Consider the following 17823-nt stretch of genomic DNA (forward strand, 5'->3'; position numbering starts at 1 on the left):
GTGTAGCGCGGTTGTCGTGCGGTCGGTCGTCAAAATAAAGTGCATTTAACTGCAGTTGCTCTCGGTTCCCACACTTCTCACCCACAGACCGAGTCTAATGCGGTGTGTAAGGCAAATTGCAAGCAATTCGCACGCCCCTCGCTCGGAAAAACCTGCAAACAAAGCTCAAGAGGCGTCGCCTGCCGCAGGAGCCTTTCATCGAAATCTGGTCCTTTGTCTGTGTTTGTGTGCCTGCATCCGTGTCTTGCTGTAGGTGTGTGCGTTCGTGTGTGTGTGAGTGCTAGTGGCAGTGTGTCTGTGTGAGTGCCGCCGTTGCACCACCAGCAACAACAACAACAACAGCAGCAACAAATTGTGTTTTGCTTACATTGTCAGAAAGAAGTAAATTAAATTATCAAAATTTTGGAACACAGCACTTTTTACACTTACTTTCAAACCAAAAAAAAAATAAATTAAACAAAAAAGGCAAAAAAACAAAATAAGAAAAAACACGCCCGGAAAATAATCACTTTCGATTGGCCAGTTGTTCTGAGCGTTCGATAGCAGAGAAACAGGCAGCAGCCGCTTTGGATATCTTCAACGGAATCAAAGAGCAACTTTCAAGTTGCCCGGAACGCACCCGTGCCCTTTGCCGGACTGTATGGGGTACCCTCTCGCTGTCCCTTAGCACTGCGCTCCAAGCGGCGACCATCGAGGACGCCATCGGCGGCGGAGGATCCGGATCCCGGGGATTACAGGATCCAGGGGGAGGAGGCGGCGGAGGAGGAGGAGGCGGCTCCGTCTCCGGCTCGGTTTCGGGCTCTGGTCGCTTTGCCACCATAATGGGCGCCGTCAAATCTCGAACCATCACCAGCGCCGATGTGGACGCCGATGAGCAGCTGCAGCATCCCAACCCGCATGCGCACCACCACTCGATGCGCAATGGCCACCAGCACAACGGTTCCATCTCCAGCGGCACGCTGCAGAAACAGGATCTGCGCTACGACATCGGCTGCAGCTCCCAGTACCAACATGTCAGGCAGCCGAGCCTGCGGAGCCGGAGCCAGCAACCCATGCCCACCACGGATGAGCTGGACCGGCGCTTCGCCAAAGTGCTGGTAAGTTAATCCGAATACTTAGGCATTAAAATCTGGTTTAAAGAACAATTGTATATTTTCATTAAATTTATTATAATTTGCCAAATTTTTGAGATAATATTTATTTATTTATTTTTACTTATTTGCGCTCCATGTACCATTCAAATCCTAACTGACAAAAAAGTTTCATAGAAATATATTTCAAATATATGCTGATATTTTTGATCATTTTATCTTAGTTATATAACCAAAATAAACACAAGTAATTTATGGACTCATTTTTAATTTACTAGCAATCCCTTTCGAAAAAGCATTGCATAGTTTTTGGCAAATAAAATTGCTTTTATTTATTAGCTTACAATTTGTTTCATATATTTCGTATAACATACGAATTTAAAATACATTTCTATCTATGTACGAGTAAGCTATTTTGGGTGATCAGTTTGGTATCAAGAAATAAATTTAAATAAATAAATGGAAATGCGTAAATGGTTCTTGAATACAAATCTATCTAGAAAAGTATTTTTCACGCTGTTAAGCTTTAATACTCGAATCGAATGTTTAGAAACAAATACACCCCCTCTTCTGAATCGGTGATATTTTTTAATACACTAGAATAAATGTTTGTTTATGTACAAAAATCCATTTGAAAGATTGAGTTTGCTTGGCGAATGTTGTGGCTGGTATATAGAAGCTTAAGGATTGGCTTCCTGCCCCAGCCCGTTTTTTTTCCGCCCTCGCATTTGTTGCATGTGATTGATGACCTCATCGAGTGTGCGGCGACTTGTTCGCTTGAATTTTTGTCAGCCACACACACATGTGCGAACGTGAGTGTGTTCGCTGGTGTTCGTGAGTATCTCTGAGTTTGTATCTGCGCCTCTCCCCAGTTCAACTCGCTTCAGTCCCGTTCCGTTCTCCGCTCCGGCTTGCACAACTCCCAAAGCGGGGCACAGTGGAACGGGATCTGAACACCTTAGCTAATCCCATGCTTAAAATTGCATTCATAATATTATATTGTATGGAATTATTCTTAATATCCTATTGCAATCAAATATCGATAAGGTATCTTAAAATAAAGCTTTAAATAAATTTATATCATCAGTATGAAAACCTTGAAGACTTCCAATGGTTTACACTTTGTTTATTAAAAACAGCATCCTAGAGGTTTTTAAATCAAACCCTTTGATGCTTCTTGCTTCTTCTCTATCATTTACCCTGAAAGAACATAAACTTTTAATACTCTCACCACTGTTCGAAGGGCGTGTGCCTGTCGTCAGAATTCGTTTGTCATCCCACCAAACGCTTTTTTCACCGAACAAGTCTGCGTAATTAAGATTTTACGAGTAAACATATTGCCAAAAAATATAAATACATTAGTCAAGAATAGAGAAAAAAAAGCTCTCAGCGCTGACCGTCATAAAAGCGTAACGGATAGTGACCCACAGCCGCCATTTGATTCGCCTCCCTCCGCCCAACGTTCCCCCCTTCTGAATAAGCCACTCCAATTCGGCATGCTAATGGCAATTAAAGCGAATTGATCGAATTGTCGCCCTCTCTGTCGCACTCGAGTCACTCGCTGAGTCACTGCTACCGCCGGCATGGGTCCGCTCGCCTGCCCTCCCTTTCTCGCACTGCTGCTGGATGGGATGGGACGGCTTCGAGATCGCGGCTTATCTCTCTGGCGAGCTGAACAAAAGGGGTTGGCGAGAGCAGAGCTCTTTATTTATATGGCGCAGCTTGAGTTCTCAGTTATCGGCAGTCAGTCAGTCAGTAATATGAGAAATGCTCCTCCAACGGGTTTCCCACTTATCTGCTCATTTTTGGCATTATGCCCATTCTCAAGATCTTTTGTTTTGATCTCAAGGTTGTAAATAACTGTCCTTAGCATATGGAATGTGGTTTAAAGCTACAATATTTACTAGGGGATGTTCTTAATAAATTAATACGATCATTTTTATTTAATAAATATTGGATAAGAACATTTTACCCACATTTTTATAACTACTTGGCACATATTTTCCTTATGTTTATCCCATAATCTCTCGACTTCTTTTTCGCACTGTATGATGTCATGGTTGTAACTTCTTTCGTGCGCATCTCGATAAGGAAGCAACTTTTTTATTACTCTCATGCCATTTTTGGGAACATAAAATATTGATGCGTTTATCAAAGCCATTAAGAGGAAATATAACAATGTTTTTGCCTTATTCCTTAATATAATTAGTATCCGTTCCAGGGTTACAGTCAATGCTATCATATCACAAATCCTTTTAACAATTCTTATCGCAGACAAAGAAGATTGCATTATGCCACTTTACTAATCCCAATTGATATTCCTGCTAAACAGCCTAATCTAAAATAAACCATACCCATTCCGTTGTCAATTTCAAATCAAAAATATGATAATTCAAGGGTATTCCCGATATCGACAACAGACCTTAGATGATAGCATTTGCTATTCTTGTTGCTCTATTGTTTGTTCAAAATTCATTGCCTTCTTTTCGCACTCAAAGTGTGTGTGTTTTCGTCTGTTTACTTACCTATGCCTGTTATTTTTTTCATTTTTCGCCCCTCTATATTGTGTTTGTTTGCCATTTCGGTGGCATTGTGGCGTTGCTGGAGGTGCTGTGCCGGGCCCTGGTGGCCTCGCCCTTGCCTTGTGTCTCCGGCTTGGCTTAATTTGTGTTTACCTTAATTTAGGCAAAAGTGCTGCTCGCCGATGGCCCATTGCCATTAAAGTGGACTTGACTGGAATTGACTTGACTTGACGGACCAGAGACTGGCAGATCCAATGCGTCAATGTCCGTGCAGTCGGCTTCCGATCGACAGCAATTGCTTGTCTGATTCATAGTTTAAAAATAACAACAATCCGACAATGTTGCCGCTAATAATTCGCCTTTGGCTGCATCTAATCAGACGCAGTTGGTGCATGTGTTTCCGGTTAAATTGCAGTTCTGCTGCGAAGCTTAAAGAAGCTGAATTCGAAAAACAAAATCTAATTTTGTAAATGTTTTGCCCACAAATGCACCTAAACTATGAGCAAGTGGTAAATTGCTTGGCTTTAAAGTTTAAGAAAGCAATATTGAATTTATATACAACAAGTATTATGCACTTTTCCACTCGGTTTATAATACGCCCGATTCCAGCTGTGATATTTATTGAATTTAAACACCACAGAGGCTACAATTTAACTGTGTTTGTATACAAACTCACTTTAATTGCATTAAAATTGGCATCAAGCCAATAAAATTTCCATGGTTTCTTCAATTGAAAGTAAAAGTGTATTTATTGCATTGTCAGTTATTAGTGAATAAAAAACATTAATGTGATTGCATTATTGAAAGCTTTGACTCTAAAGAGACTTAACTGCGGTTTATGTTGTGGGTGTCATTATTCACATAAATTGACATAAATATAGTGAAAGACAGAAAGACTAAACCGCATCAAATCCTCATCCCCGATCGCTTACCAGCTTTCTTCTCAAGCCAGCCAACTTTCACTCGCTTAAAGATCGTTGCCCAAGAGTTTTGGGCCTAGAATCAATATCTATAAACAATTGCCTGCCGGCGGGGCGTAGTTAAGGTGAGGTGATTCAGGGTTAGCCGCCTCTCTTAATGACTTTCCCAATGGCTGACAAACCGCAAGGCTGTGAACCACAAAAGTTATTGTTGTTAATATAGTTAAGCAATCGTTGCTTATGCGAGGGCAGGCTTCATTGTTGAGATAAAAACATTTTTGATGGTATTTTTTTAACTAAATATAGGCTTTACTTTTTGAACATTTATAATGACATTTTAAAATGTATTTTACGTATCATAACTATGATAAGGAAAACCTAATCTTACTCTTCTTCAATAAGGATGTTTTTAATGTATATTGTTTTAAATTTTATTCGAACTCTAATGTCAGCCCTCGTTGCATTCAATGGCAATACATTCATGGCTTTGTTTAACGCATTGTCCATTTGAATCGGCTTTATCTAACGGCAGCTTCGGCTCTGCAGAAAAAATGAGGCTTCCACATTATGTGAACCCCTTTATCTGCCTCGTAGGGCAAACATAAGTTTATCTTTGCTGTTCACTTCCTTTGCGGTCGGCAAAAAACGAGCATAGCGAAAAAGCCTACTAATGATAAAAACATAAGACCATCTGTTTTTTTTTTTTGCGGAAGAGAGTGGATAAACGTTAATCGACTTTAGAGTTCATGGGAATTAATGTAGGGAAAACTGTTAAGCAAATAGATCTTAAGTAGATCTTAAGATAGATAGATAGAAATGATTCTACGGGATAACAATTCGTGCCGAAAACAAAGGAAAAAGATTACTCATAGTCCTGTGCTATGTATTTATCGGTAAACAAGTCATTGGTGTTACGCACGTTCATTTGGAAAGTGTTCGTTTTTTAAAAACGTTTTCTTTATCGCATTACTAACAAATACATTCAAAGTTCTGAGAAGAACGGAAGTGCTTCCTTTTAGAAAACTGCATGCGTTTGGCATCTTTGATATCTTTTGAAGTATTCGCAATATTTGTGTTTGAAAATGATATTATAGATTAGTGGAAATAAAGATTACGTGGTTGATTGACTCACTAAGCTCACATGTGCTTACGCTTTTTTGATTGTGTTCATGATTCGCATGAAAATCAATTTATATAGCGCATGTGGCTTATTCTCATAAAGTTCCAATAAAATGTACTTTTGCTTCCATTATTTGTCGACAAGACGAAAAAAGGATGGTGAATAACATCTGCTTATTACTCACCTCTAATAACTTTGAATCATTCATATGTTTAGGTTCCCTAGTTGTTCATTCCTAGTGGAATATTATGAAATAGGTATCTGCTAGTCGAGGCACTGGAATTGGCGTTCCATCTTGTTTCACTGGTTGTTCATAATGTTTATATGAAATTTTGTTATAATAAGTAAATACCTACGAAGCTTACTCATTTGGCATGAGCGTAGACAGATTGAAATTGAATGGGGGTTGCCAGGCTTATGGGTCCCATTATGCACATACACACACACATGTAGATAGAGGGGACACAAAAATAAAACAAATTTAAAATGCGTATCCGGTATGCCGGTCAAGTAATTCATTATGTACACTGTATTTGCATTTACATACATATGTATGTATGTACATATGTACATCATGTCCAATTTATATAGTAAGTTTTCGCTTTCTGTCTGCCCTGGCATAAATATTGAAGAGAGGCTCTCGTCTTTGTCACCTTGTTTATTATTCTCCCTTTTTATGCACTCTTTTATTTACTTATTTATTGTTTTGTTATTATGAAAAGCGCGTCGAGGCAAATCACTCAGTCTGATGGGTTCAGACCGTAACGGACAATGGAAGTGGGAGTGGAATCGAAGGGGAAGATCGGATGGGATGGGATCGGGATGGGATCATGGGAGTTGGGGCCGAGGGGCTCACCCATAACATTACAATTAATTAATCAATAAATTTTGCAATCATTCTCGCATTTACTCACATTCCTCTGAGCAAGGAAAATATATTACGTCTATATTGAGCAATGAGCACGTTGGGAAAAAAAAATAAACAAAGCCAGAATTTAAGATAATTGTAATAATTGTTTAGCTTAATTAACACTGAGATGAACTGGCAGCCAGGCTCCATGTAAATTTGCACTAATTGAATGAGAAAAAACATTGAGCACTTTATTATTCATTATCATGTGAATAAAAACATCTTGGGCATGAAAATAAACGAGGAAATTAATTATAGCGTCTCTGAAAAGAGATTAAATACTTACTGATCTTAAGTAATCTTTTTTAAGTTAACTTTTATTCATGATAACAGATGAAGTTAATACCTGATTAAATCGGCATAATAAATGTTCATGGTTTCAATATTACTACTTTACTTACAAAAACAAAGTTTAACAGAAAGTTTTTTTGGTTAATATTTTCTTAAATTACTAGCTTAAATATATATTAAAAATAAGTTAGAGCAAACAAATGGTTCCTCGAAATATGATAACTAATATATCACACATTTTTGGCTCAACAAGTTTATAATTTATTCTATTGACGATCTACGTACAGAGATGAAAATCGGTTTCGTTCCCGTGCATTTCAATGCACTAAATACTTTTCTTTTATTCCTTTTATCCCGAATGTGCATCCGATATTGTGTGGGTATGCATTTGGCATTTATTTTCCATAGGTCCCTTCATCTCCACCACACCCTTTTCCTGCTCTCATCCCATTATTGATTGTGTGTGTGTGTGTGTCTAATTAGAACTTCCAACTGCAGCTGCACCCATAAAAAAAGGAGAAAAAAGTGGAAGAATTATATTGAAGTCACGTAAGCATATTTGCCGATTTCATTATGGTGCATTCCCTCCCGTTAAATTGTACATTTAACCATTTTACACAATCGTCTGCAGTCCGAGCAGGTAAATTGGTTCTTATTATTTGATTTTGCTTTATGGTTCAGTGAGCTGCAGCTCTAAATCTGGAAATCATGTCACGCTTGTTTTGCGAAAATATTTGTGCTTAACTAATATAGTATTATTAAAAGACTATTCATTTCCACTGTCAGCTGCTTGAAAGCGCAAATTCATGGCATCTCTTTGAATAATTTCCCTTTTTGTTGGCTCTTCTGTATGGTTTGGTGACTCTTCTGCGGTAATCTTTAAATCAACCATCAGGAGCTAAAGTACTTAAATATTTACATGAGCAGTGAAACAATGCAACTCAGAGATGCAAGACTGACGATCCTAATGGGCCATAATACGCGGTGTATTTCTGGCTTTCTTTCCATTTGGCTGAGTGCCATTTCCAGCTTTTACCATTTTACGAAAATATATTATATAGCTTATACATTTCTTTATCTGAGTATCAACACTTACGAATGGTTTTCTTGTTTTTTATATCTTTTTTTTGTGACAGGCTTCGATGGACTTGCCACCGGATAAAGCAAAGTTGCTGCGGAACTACGATGACGAGAAGAAGTGGGACATGATATGCGATCAAGTGAGTAACAAATTATTGTTAAGATTTTCATTATAGCTACTTTGATTTATACTATTAAAAGGATATATAAATATTTTTTATAATAATTAATTTTGTTTCCAACTCATAATTATGAATAATAAATGATAATATTGGGTTTAATGTATTAATCATATTTGTGAGCAAGCATGAAACATTATTAAACTTAAGGGCACTTTTGTGTTTTGAAGAATTAATCATAATTACTATGATTACATATTTTATTTTTAATGTTTTACACATTGCCAATTGAATTTAGCTAAAAAACTCTTTGCTATCAACCACATAACTTCCTGTTGGGCATTTCGCAGATTGTGAGGCAGTTTCCATTCCCAGTTGAGCACTTTTGGACCCATTCTTGGGCGCAGTTCAAGGGGGGAGCAATACAATAGAAGCATGGGTATGGATGCAGAGGGGATCTTGTTGATGCCAACACCTTGAGCGCTGACCTTTAGGCTGCACAACTGTGTGTAGGGTCGAGTGGAGCAGGCGCCGCTCTAATTAAGCTCGACCAAATGGCTTTGCGCAATGGAATTGTGTGCGCGTAGGCCAGTTGGAATTTCAATGGCGTTTATGCCTTGAGCAACTCTACGAAATTCTCTTTCAATTAGTAACTGCCAACTGGGGGTTGCGTATAGATCAAGCAGGTCAACTCTGGAAAATTGTGATATCAAAGGTAGATAAAAGCTCTTGAGGTGACAATAAGTGTAATCTGTTGTTCTTGAGCAATTCATTTCCTCGAAACATATGAGATAAAAACGTAGGCTTAAGCATCTGTAAACACTATTCAACACTTTTAAGCTGACGCACATTTATTGAGTTGGGCAATGCACTATTTTATACCATATTTACGCTAGAGAATCAAATTATCCGTAAACCTTAACCAGCTGAACTTCGGAATTATTTTGTATTGTTTTTATCCGAGAGTCGTTCAACAATAATTGCTGAACTGCCATAAATAAATTGTAGGACATGTGTTTAAATATATGTCTCTGTCTGTCTAGATAGATAATTGCATATATATAGACACCGCATATCAGCTTTGTCAATCATTATGCAGTGCGTGCCGTTTTGTGGCTCGCGCTTTTTGATGTTCTTGTTTTTTTTTTGCCGCTTCGCACACTGGAGACTCTTTAATGATTTAAATTCGCTCGCTGAATCCAAAACACCAAAACATTTTGGCAATGAGAGCGACTCTAAATTGGTTTAGAATGGGGCAATAAATTGTGTATATGTGCGAGTGTTATTTGCTATGTGGACAAAAATCCAGTTTGCGTGTTATGTTGATTGCTGCTGTTTTTGGAATATGACGAAACTATCAACGTGTGCGCCAGAGCGTGCCTTTTATTTTTGGTGGATTCTATCTATCTAACCATCCATTCATCCATCCAGCCAACCAACCAACCAGCCAGCTATCTATCCATCTCACTTGTAACTGGGTCACTGAATTTTCAAGAGCTGCACCTAGGAAAATAACAACGGAAAACAACGGCGACGCCGAGCATAATATATTCGCCATCGGCATTTTGGTGGAGTAGCTCTCAAAAAATAAAAAATAAAGATCCGAGAAAGGAATGCTCAACACTCTTCGCAACTCCGGTACTCACGTCAAACATTTTCTGCCATACGATAAAATATCATAAACACCCAACACGGTTTTGCCATTGTTGTTGGTGCTTTTATTCCTACGACTATTGTTGTTGGCCATGTTGTCGTCGGTCGCCGGTTCCTTAGCCGCCTTAGCATGCCTGCAACCCAGACCTGTTTTGCATAATTCAGGCCCACTGCACTGTGGGTCAATAATTGGAAAATTGATGGAAAAAATCCATTGGAAGTGAAATGAACAGCGTTTAAAAAGTTGTGTAAAAGGAGAAAGGCTTCAAAATCCACAAATCAAACTTATTATAACAAATAGCCTTAAATTATAAACATTTACATTGTAATATCCATTGTATTTAAAGTATTATATATTCTGAAAATGTCGTTTTTGCGTATTGAACGTGCTTATTTCCGTACAATTCTATTACTTACTATGAAAGGAAATTAAAGTATGATTCATGATCATATAAAACGAACAAAAAAACATGTATGTAGAAAGATAAATCAACTAAGCGAAGCCCAATTGAATAGATTTACATGTGGCACTTACGTTTAAGAAAGGGGAAATGTTTTATAAATAAATTTGTAAACATCCTTTATGGACTTTATTAGCTGCATTTGCATATGCCCAGTCCACAGTTCCACTCCTAAGTTCGTCTAGTCATGAAAATGAATGAAAACGCAGCCCACTGACAGACGGACGGGGAGACAATGGGACGGACAGGTCCGGTGATGATGGTGGGATTGTGGGATGGCGGAGGCGAAGCTAGCCACTCGAGGACGTGGCGAGGAGTGAGTTGAGTTGAGGTGAGGCCAATCCCATGGACTCGTTCCTCGCCACATCTTCCTGTCTCCGTTGCCCAGTTGCTCTTCGTGCTCACAGTGACAAAATGCAAATTATTATGACGGCGATAAATTGCAGTTTTTAATCGTTGGAGCCGCTTGCAGCGGTTTACATATCCGTATACGTATACATGCGAGTATAGAGGAGTATACTCTGTGCCTGTATGAATGCTGATATTTTTCACCAGCTCTCTTTGACTGGGAAAAAGAATCAAACTGGTTTTCCTCTAGCTGCAGTTCGAACCCGATCCCGAACCCAAACGCAAACCCAAAACCAAAACCCACACATAGTTTAGGTTGTAGTCATGCGTTGGCTGTTGGTGCTGTTTTTGTGGCTGCCTTAGTTGTTGGCATAGTTAAACAAAACCCATAACAAAAAGAAAAAAAAAACAACAGGCCAAAACAAGTATACCACGCTTCATGCTTAAAAATGTTTAGAGTTAGGCAAGCCATCGATGCTTATGTGTTTTGGGGGGATCCAAGACTCCGCCGAGGGGATTCGATTGCGGTAACATAAACATCCACGAAAATATGCAGTTAAAGCACAGGGGGAAAAACAAAAGTAAAAGCCGCTAAGTCTCGGTCTAGTGTTAATGCATGTGGCATCGATGAATATATACCCACCGATCCTCCTCCGGTTGCCCGATCCATTGGCAGTTCATTGAACAGCGACTTGGGTAACTCCGGCAGAGATGATTTCAGGGGCCATTAATGTGATAGAGGGAGCAATTAGTAATTAGGAAGCAAGAAAGGTGTTTCTGCTGTTAAAGCGTGAATATAACTGAAAGCGATTATTAAAGTGTTTTCAATAAATATGTATAGCTGCTTTTATTTTACTTGATACTTGCCTGGCATTTGTACCTGTAGAACTTTTGAAAAACCAGAACTTACTTGCATCTTATCGGCGAATTTGACTTATCTGACTCGTTTGACCTTTGTCACCTGTCGGCCGTGTAACAAAAATCGTTTAACATAAAGTTCAGTAGCTCAGCAGGTTTTTCTGCCCAGTTTCCGATTGTTACGTTCGAAACAAACTTTTGAACATTGCAGCTTTATTGTTGAATTTCAAACTAATTTACATTTTGCATTTTTTTTATAGGAAATGGTGCAGGCAAAGGATCCGCCCTCACATTACTTGAGTAAACTGCGCACATATCTGGACCCAAAGGCATCAAGGAGTCATCGGGTAGGTTTAAGTTACAAATTCTACATCATTTCTAGTTTCCTGTAGTAGTTTCTGTAGTGTGGTTTCTGGTGGTTAAACTCAAAATAAGAAAACAAATATTAACGAGTTCTTCTTAATAAACAATTAGGCCAAGCTAATGAAAAAACTAAAAATAACCCTACTTAAAATCGAAATCTGTTGTTCCAATATTAATGTGTAAATTTCATTTCTCTACTCACAACACTGACAACACACCACGATCCACGATTCCCACACTCTCGTCTTTCCTGTTTCTTCCCATGTCTTTCTCTATTTGTTTGTCTACCTCCTGGCACCTGCACAATCCCAAATCGAACCTCGTCCTGGTCCTCGCGCTGCTGACTCCATCAACTGCATCCTGTCTTCTGTTTCCGGCCTCCCGTCATCCTATCCTTCACTCTCTCTTTGTACACCTACAGCTTTATCTCTTCTACTTTCTTTGTCAGAAACGGAAAATGGTCGGCGAGTCCACGTCCACCCAGGTGCTCCGCGATCTGGAGATCTCGCTGCGCACGAACCACATCGAGTGGGTGAAGGAGTTCCTGGATGACACGAACCAGGGTCTGGACGCCCTGGTCGACTATCTCAGCTTCCGACTGCAGATGATGCGGCACGAGCAGCGCCTTCAGGGTGTCTTGTGTGCCTCGGAGGAGCGTCTGAATCTCACGAACGGCGGCGATGGCGGTGAGATAGTGATGGGAAACAGTAGTTCTGTTAGTCCTGGTGGAGGTGGTGGTTTACTATCCCATGGAAACAGTACGGGACATGGTCTGGCCAATGGCACACTGGACTCAAGGCAGCAGCACACAATGTCCTATGGATTCCTTCGACCCACCATTGCCGATGCCCTGGATAGTCCTAGTTTGAAGCGAAGGTCACGACATATTGCCAAATTAAACATGGGTGCCGCCACGGACGACATCCATGTGTCCATTATGTGCCTGCGAGCCATCATGAACAACAAGTATGGGTTCAACATGGTCATCCAGCATCGCGAGGCCATCAACTGCATTGCCTTGAGTCTTATCCACAAATCGCTGAGGACGAAAGCCCTGGTCCTGGAGCTGCTGGCAGCCATCTGTCTGGTAAAGGGCGGACACGAGATCATTTTGGGTTCGTTTGATAACTTCAAGGATGTGTGTCAGGAGAAGCGACGCTTCCAAACGCTTATGGAGTACTTTATGAACTTCGAGGCCTTTAACATAGATTTTATGGTTGCCTGCATGCAGTTCATGAACATCGTTGTCCACTCGGTGGAGGACATGAACTACAGGGTCCACTTGCAGTACGAGTTTACGGCACTGGGCTTGGATAAGTATCTGGAGCGAATTCGACTGACAGAATCGGAGGAGCTGAAGGTGCAGATATCAGCCTATTTGGACAACGTCTTCGATGTGGCTGCCTTGATGGAGGATTCCGAGACAAAAACTTCAGCTTTGGAACGAGTCCAGGAGCTTGAGGATCAACTAGAGCGAGAAATAGATCGTAACTCAGAGTTCCTCTATAAGTATGCGGAATTAGAGTCCGAGAGTCTAACGCTGAAGACGGAACGCGAGCAGCTGGCTATGATTCGGCAGAAGCTGGAGGAGGAACTTACAGTGATGCAGCGGATGTTGCAGCACAACGAGCAGGAACTGAAGAAGCGGGACACACTGCTGCACACAAAGAACATGGAGCTGCAGACGCTTTCGCGTTCCCTGCCACGATCCGCCTCCAGCGGCGATGGTTCTCTGGCGAATGGTGGCCTCATGGCTGGTTCCACTTCGGGGGCAGCCTCTCTAACATTGCCACCACCTCCGCCGCCAATGCCCGCCTCGCCTACTGCAAGTTCAGCTGCTCCTCCACCACCTCCGCCGCCAGCACCACCGGCTCCACCACCACCGCCAATGATGCCGGGCTTCAGTCCGCTGGGCAGTCCGAGCGGCAGCCTAGCCTCGACAGCGCCATCGCCGCCACATGCCCCGCCTATGCTAAGCTCCTTCCAACCACCACCGCCTCCAGTGGCCGGCTTTATGCCCGCTCCCGATGGCGCCATGACCATCAAACGCAAGGTGCCCACTAAATACAAGTTGCCCACCTTGAACTGGATAGCACTAAAGCCTAATCAGGTAGGAACAATGAGGTGCATTATATATACTCCTTAATTGTAATAACTTTTAATTTATCCAGGTACGTGGTACAATATTCAACGAGCTGGATGACGAAAAGATCTTCAAGCAAATTGACTTCAACGAGTTTGAGGAGCGATTTAAGATCGGCATTGGCGGCGCCTTGCGCAATGGTAGCAATGGAACCGAGGTTGATGGGTCGCTGCAGTCCAGCAAACGCTTCAAGAGGCCCGACAATGTCTCGCTACTGGAGCACACGAGGTTAAGAAACATTGGTGAGTGTTCTGCATTATCTTGTATTTTTCTATATCAACTGATTATGTGCGTTCCTAGCAATCTCCCGTCGCAAGCTGGGTATGCCCATTGACGATGTCATCGCCGCCATCCATAGTCTGGACCTGAAGAAACTTTCCCTGGAGAACGTCGAGCTGCTGCAAAAAATGGTGCCCACGGATGCCGAGGTCAAATCCTACAAGGAATACATCATCGAGCGCAAGGACCAGCAGTTACTCACCGAAGAAGACAAGTTTATGCTGCAGTTGTCGCGTGTGGAGCGTATCTCGTCCAAGCTAGCCATTATGAACTACATGGGCAATTTTGTCGACAGCGTTCATCTCATTAGTCCGGTAAGAAAATATATATATATCTAAGTTAGAATGAATTCAATACTTGGTTACCTAACCCTCGTGTAAATATAATATCCGTTTCTATGACTAATAGTTAAGTCATGTGTCAGCTGGTTTTCGATTGGTCTTGTTTATTTTGTTGGACAATAAGAAGAAAAGCTATCTGTTTATAAAATCCGTATGCCGTCAACATAATTGCACTTTGATCAGCAAGAAATTTGAGAACGCTTTTTGATGAATCAAATAAATATATATTTTTTCTTAATTCTAGCAAGTGCAATCGATAGCAGGAGCATCGAATTCCTTAAAACAATCTCGAAAATTCAAGGCGGTTTTGGAAATTGTCCTGGCTTTCGGCAACTATCTCAACAGCAACAAACGGGGACCAGCCTATGGCTTTAAGCTGCAATCGCTGGACACGCTGATCGATACAAAATCCACAGACAAGCGATCGTCGCTGCTTCACTATATTGTGGCCACCATACGGGCCAAGTTCCCGGAGCTGCTGAACTTCGAGAGCGAGCTGTATGGAACAGACAAGGCTGCATCGGTGGCACTAGAGAATGTGGTGGCCGATGTTCAGGAGCTGGAAAAGGGCATGGATCTGGTGCGTAAGGAGGCAGAGCTGCGAGTGAAGGGTGCCCAAACGCATATCCTGCGGGACTTCCTGAACAACAGCGAGGACAAGCTGAAGAAGATCAAGAGCGATCTGCGGCATGCACAGGAAGCGTTCAAGGAGTGCGTTGAGTACTTTGGCGACTCCTCGCGGAATGCAGATGCGGCTGCTTTCTTTGCGTTGATCGTACGCTTCACAAGAGCGTTTAAGGTAGGACTATTTCAAATGATTCCATAGTAGATAGATTCCATGCTAATATGATATCTTTGGTAATTTTAGCAACACGATCAGGAGAATGAGCAGCGTCTTCGCCTGGAAAAGGCCGCTGCGCTGGCCGCTTCCAAGAAAGAGAACGATCAGGTGCTGATGCGCAACAAGGTGAACCAGAAGAAGCAACAGGTAAGTGCAGGACATCGACCACGAAGAGCTAGCCAAGTCCCTCTAATCGGTTCCATATGTCTAATATTTATATGCACGTATCGTTTCAAACCTGATAACCTGTTATGATTTGTTTTGATCTCGTTTGATTTGATTCATGCAGCAAATACATTGTCTGCTCGACTTTGCCAATCAGCAACAGAAGCAGCTTGCCCAATCGTAGCATCCACCCACCGGCCACTTCCTCAATCTAAGCACGTTAACTTGGTTATTTGGTTGACTCACACAAATCACATCACACTCTGTCTAATACCCAACTGGGGACGGGAATTCGAGGGGGACTTGGTCTGAGTTCGTGCCCCAAATCCCCGCTAATCCATCACAAAAAAAAAAAAAATCAAAATCCTTATTGTTGCTCGTTGTGGGCGCCATGTGACGGGATTTGTTTTGTGTAAAGTTCCCACATTAGCGTAAGTCGCCTGGCTTGTCTACCTCCTAACCATGTATTTGTTCAGACTAATCCTGCACTATTGTGTTTTCTAATCCCCGCAAAATTCCTCGACAAATCCAGTCTACTTCGACAATTTGATTTAACATGTGTACCTATTTAAATTTTGGATTCGTGCCAAGACTTGCGCGCTGCCAAATATATTTATTTTGGAAATTATTTTAAATTTCGAAATGATGATAAAAATAAATATTGAAGTTATACAAATATAAGAACAATATTTAACATTAATATACAAGTCCTTTACAAGATTTGGATTCTTATAAAATTTGGAAATCCCCGATAACAAAAACTGGCACTATAAAATTTTAATAACCTCTTAGTAATAAGATTTTGTTCTTTGGTGATGGTTTACCTTAACTAATTCCTAAATGTTTCTTTTTCTTTAATCCCAATCCGGTTTGGCCTCGCTTGCTCAAAAAAAAAAAACCAAACGAAATGCAAACAGTTGCCCTCAAACGGCGCATTATCCTTGCAGGAAGCTGTCATAAACGAGCTGAAAAGCAAGGCGCACTCGGTGCGCGAGAAAAAGCTACTGCAGCAGGACGAGGTGTACAACGGAGCCCTGGAGGACATCCTGCTCGGCCTGAAGAGCGAGCCGTACCGGCGGGCGGATGCTGTGCGGCGGTCGCAGCGCCGGAGGATCGACAATAATCGTTTGTCGCGCACCCTGGAGGAAATGGATTGTTAGGACGGAAAACGAGATTGAGATCGACGCAATCGACGCAATGACGACGACGGGGCAATGGCAACGAATCGAAAATCAAAATTCACACTGAAACCGAAACAAAAAGAGAACATTACAGATACTGCAATATGTGATTAGGCGATTAAATTGTTTTCGAGACACTCTTACACATACACAAATTCACATTCCCTTCTATGCGAATCCTTATATTTTCGATTATTTTTCAATATATTTTTGAGTAAAGTCGAATATTAAAATGTTATATTGGAGTCCCGATTCCAAACGGAACTTATATAGCACAAGCACGACATCCATTCTGTGAATCTCGCCTACAATTTTGAGAAACATTTTTATCGCCAAAATTTTGTTTTAAAAAAAGCATTTTAATTTGATTGCTTAGAGTTTAAGTTGAACTTGAAAATTCGAATGGTGTATTTATCAAATCTTTTATTGTTAAATAATGATTTAACTACCCTGTGTACATACATATACCTACATATATATCAAATTATATATGTGCTATTTAATTATATTTTTTAAACTTACGTTTTAACCAAATACGAAATACTTGCTGCATCCATCCGAGATGGCAAATCCGCATGAATATGGAGAGCCTTCGTAACTCCGAATTTTAATTAATTTTATCAAATTAGTAAGTCAAATAAGCATTGAATTGTATGAGAAGAGAGTAAAACGCATTAAACTTTTGTATATTTTTCTATTTAATCGATTATTTATGTTGTTATTTTTTCACTCCGCACACAGCCAGCTACGAAAGTCCAAACGAACGCCAAAATATTGCATGCCAGAAGAGATGATTTTTAGAATATTTTACACTCAATGAACTACACATTTTATAAAATTTTATTAAAATTTTTATACAAAGGATATATTAAACTATATTAAAATATATTCCATTTATATGCCAATTTATTCTCACGAACAACAACAAATTGACGAAGACTGATATAAAGCAGTTTACTATAAAGCAGCAGAACATTACACGCAAATTAAAGTGAAAAGCTTTTGTAATCTCTTTTGGATAGTGTCTTCTCGCGATATATAGATACTTAGATATATATTTAAAAAATGCAATAACGAATTTAGTTGAACTATAAGCACAGTTTTATTGTATTTAAATATTTACAAGTGCCATCGGCA

At 40.5% G+C, this 17823-nt stretch overlaps 1 protein-coding gene across 7 annotated transcripts; it reads left to right on the plus strand.

Moving 5' to 3' along the window:
* The first annotated feature begins 484 nt into the window (after positions 1–484).
* Positions 485–17388, plus strand: LOC6738013 (formin-like protein). Of its 7 annotated transcripts, none has more exons than XR_005544095.2 (10): positions 687–1097; positions 7991–8074; positions 11634–11720; positions 12158–13846; positions 13908–14121; positions 14180–14472; positions 14744–15298; positions 15368–15487; positions 15630–15936; positions 16423–16499. XR_005544095.2 is itself a non-coding variant. In XM_016171460.3 (9 exons), the coding sequence occupies exons 1-9, from the start codon at positions 822–824 to the stop codon at positions 16663–16665; spliced, it is 3561 nt and encodes a 1186-aa protein (XP_016031812.1). In that variant the 5' UTR covers positions 485–821; the 3' UTR covers positions 16666–17388. The 7 variants fall into 7 exon arrangements, 4 of the variants coding, with proteins under 4 accessions (XP_016031812.1, XP_016031813.1, XP_002084828.2 ...); XR_006541810.1 differs by having other exon boundaries at positions 16453–16499; XR_005544096.2 differs by having other exon boundaries at positions 12185–13846.
* The last annotated feature ends 435 nt before the right edge of the window (positions 17389–17823 follow it).

Source organism: Drosophila simulans, chromosome 3L, assembly GCF_016746395.2.
Source record: "Drosophila simulans strain w501 chromosome 3L, Prin_Dsim_3.1, whole genome shotgun sequence".
Classification (NCBI taxonomy): domain Eukaryota; kingdom Metazoa; phylum Arthropoda; class Insecta; order Diptera; family Drosophilidae; genus Drosophila; species Drosophila simulans.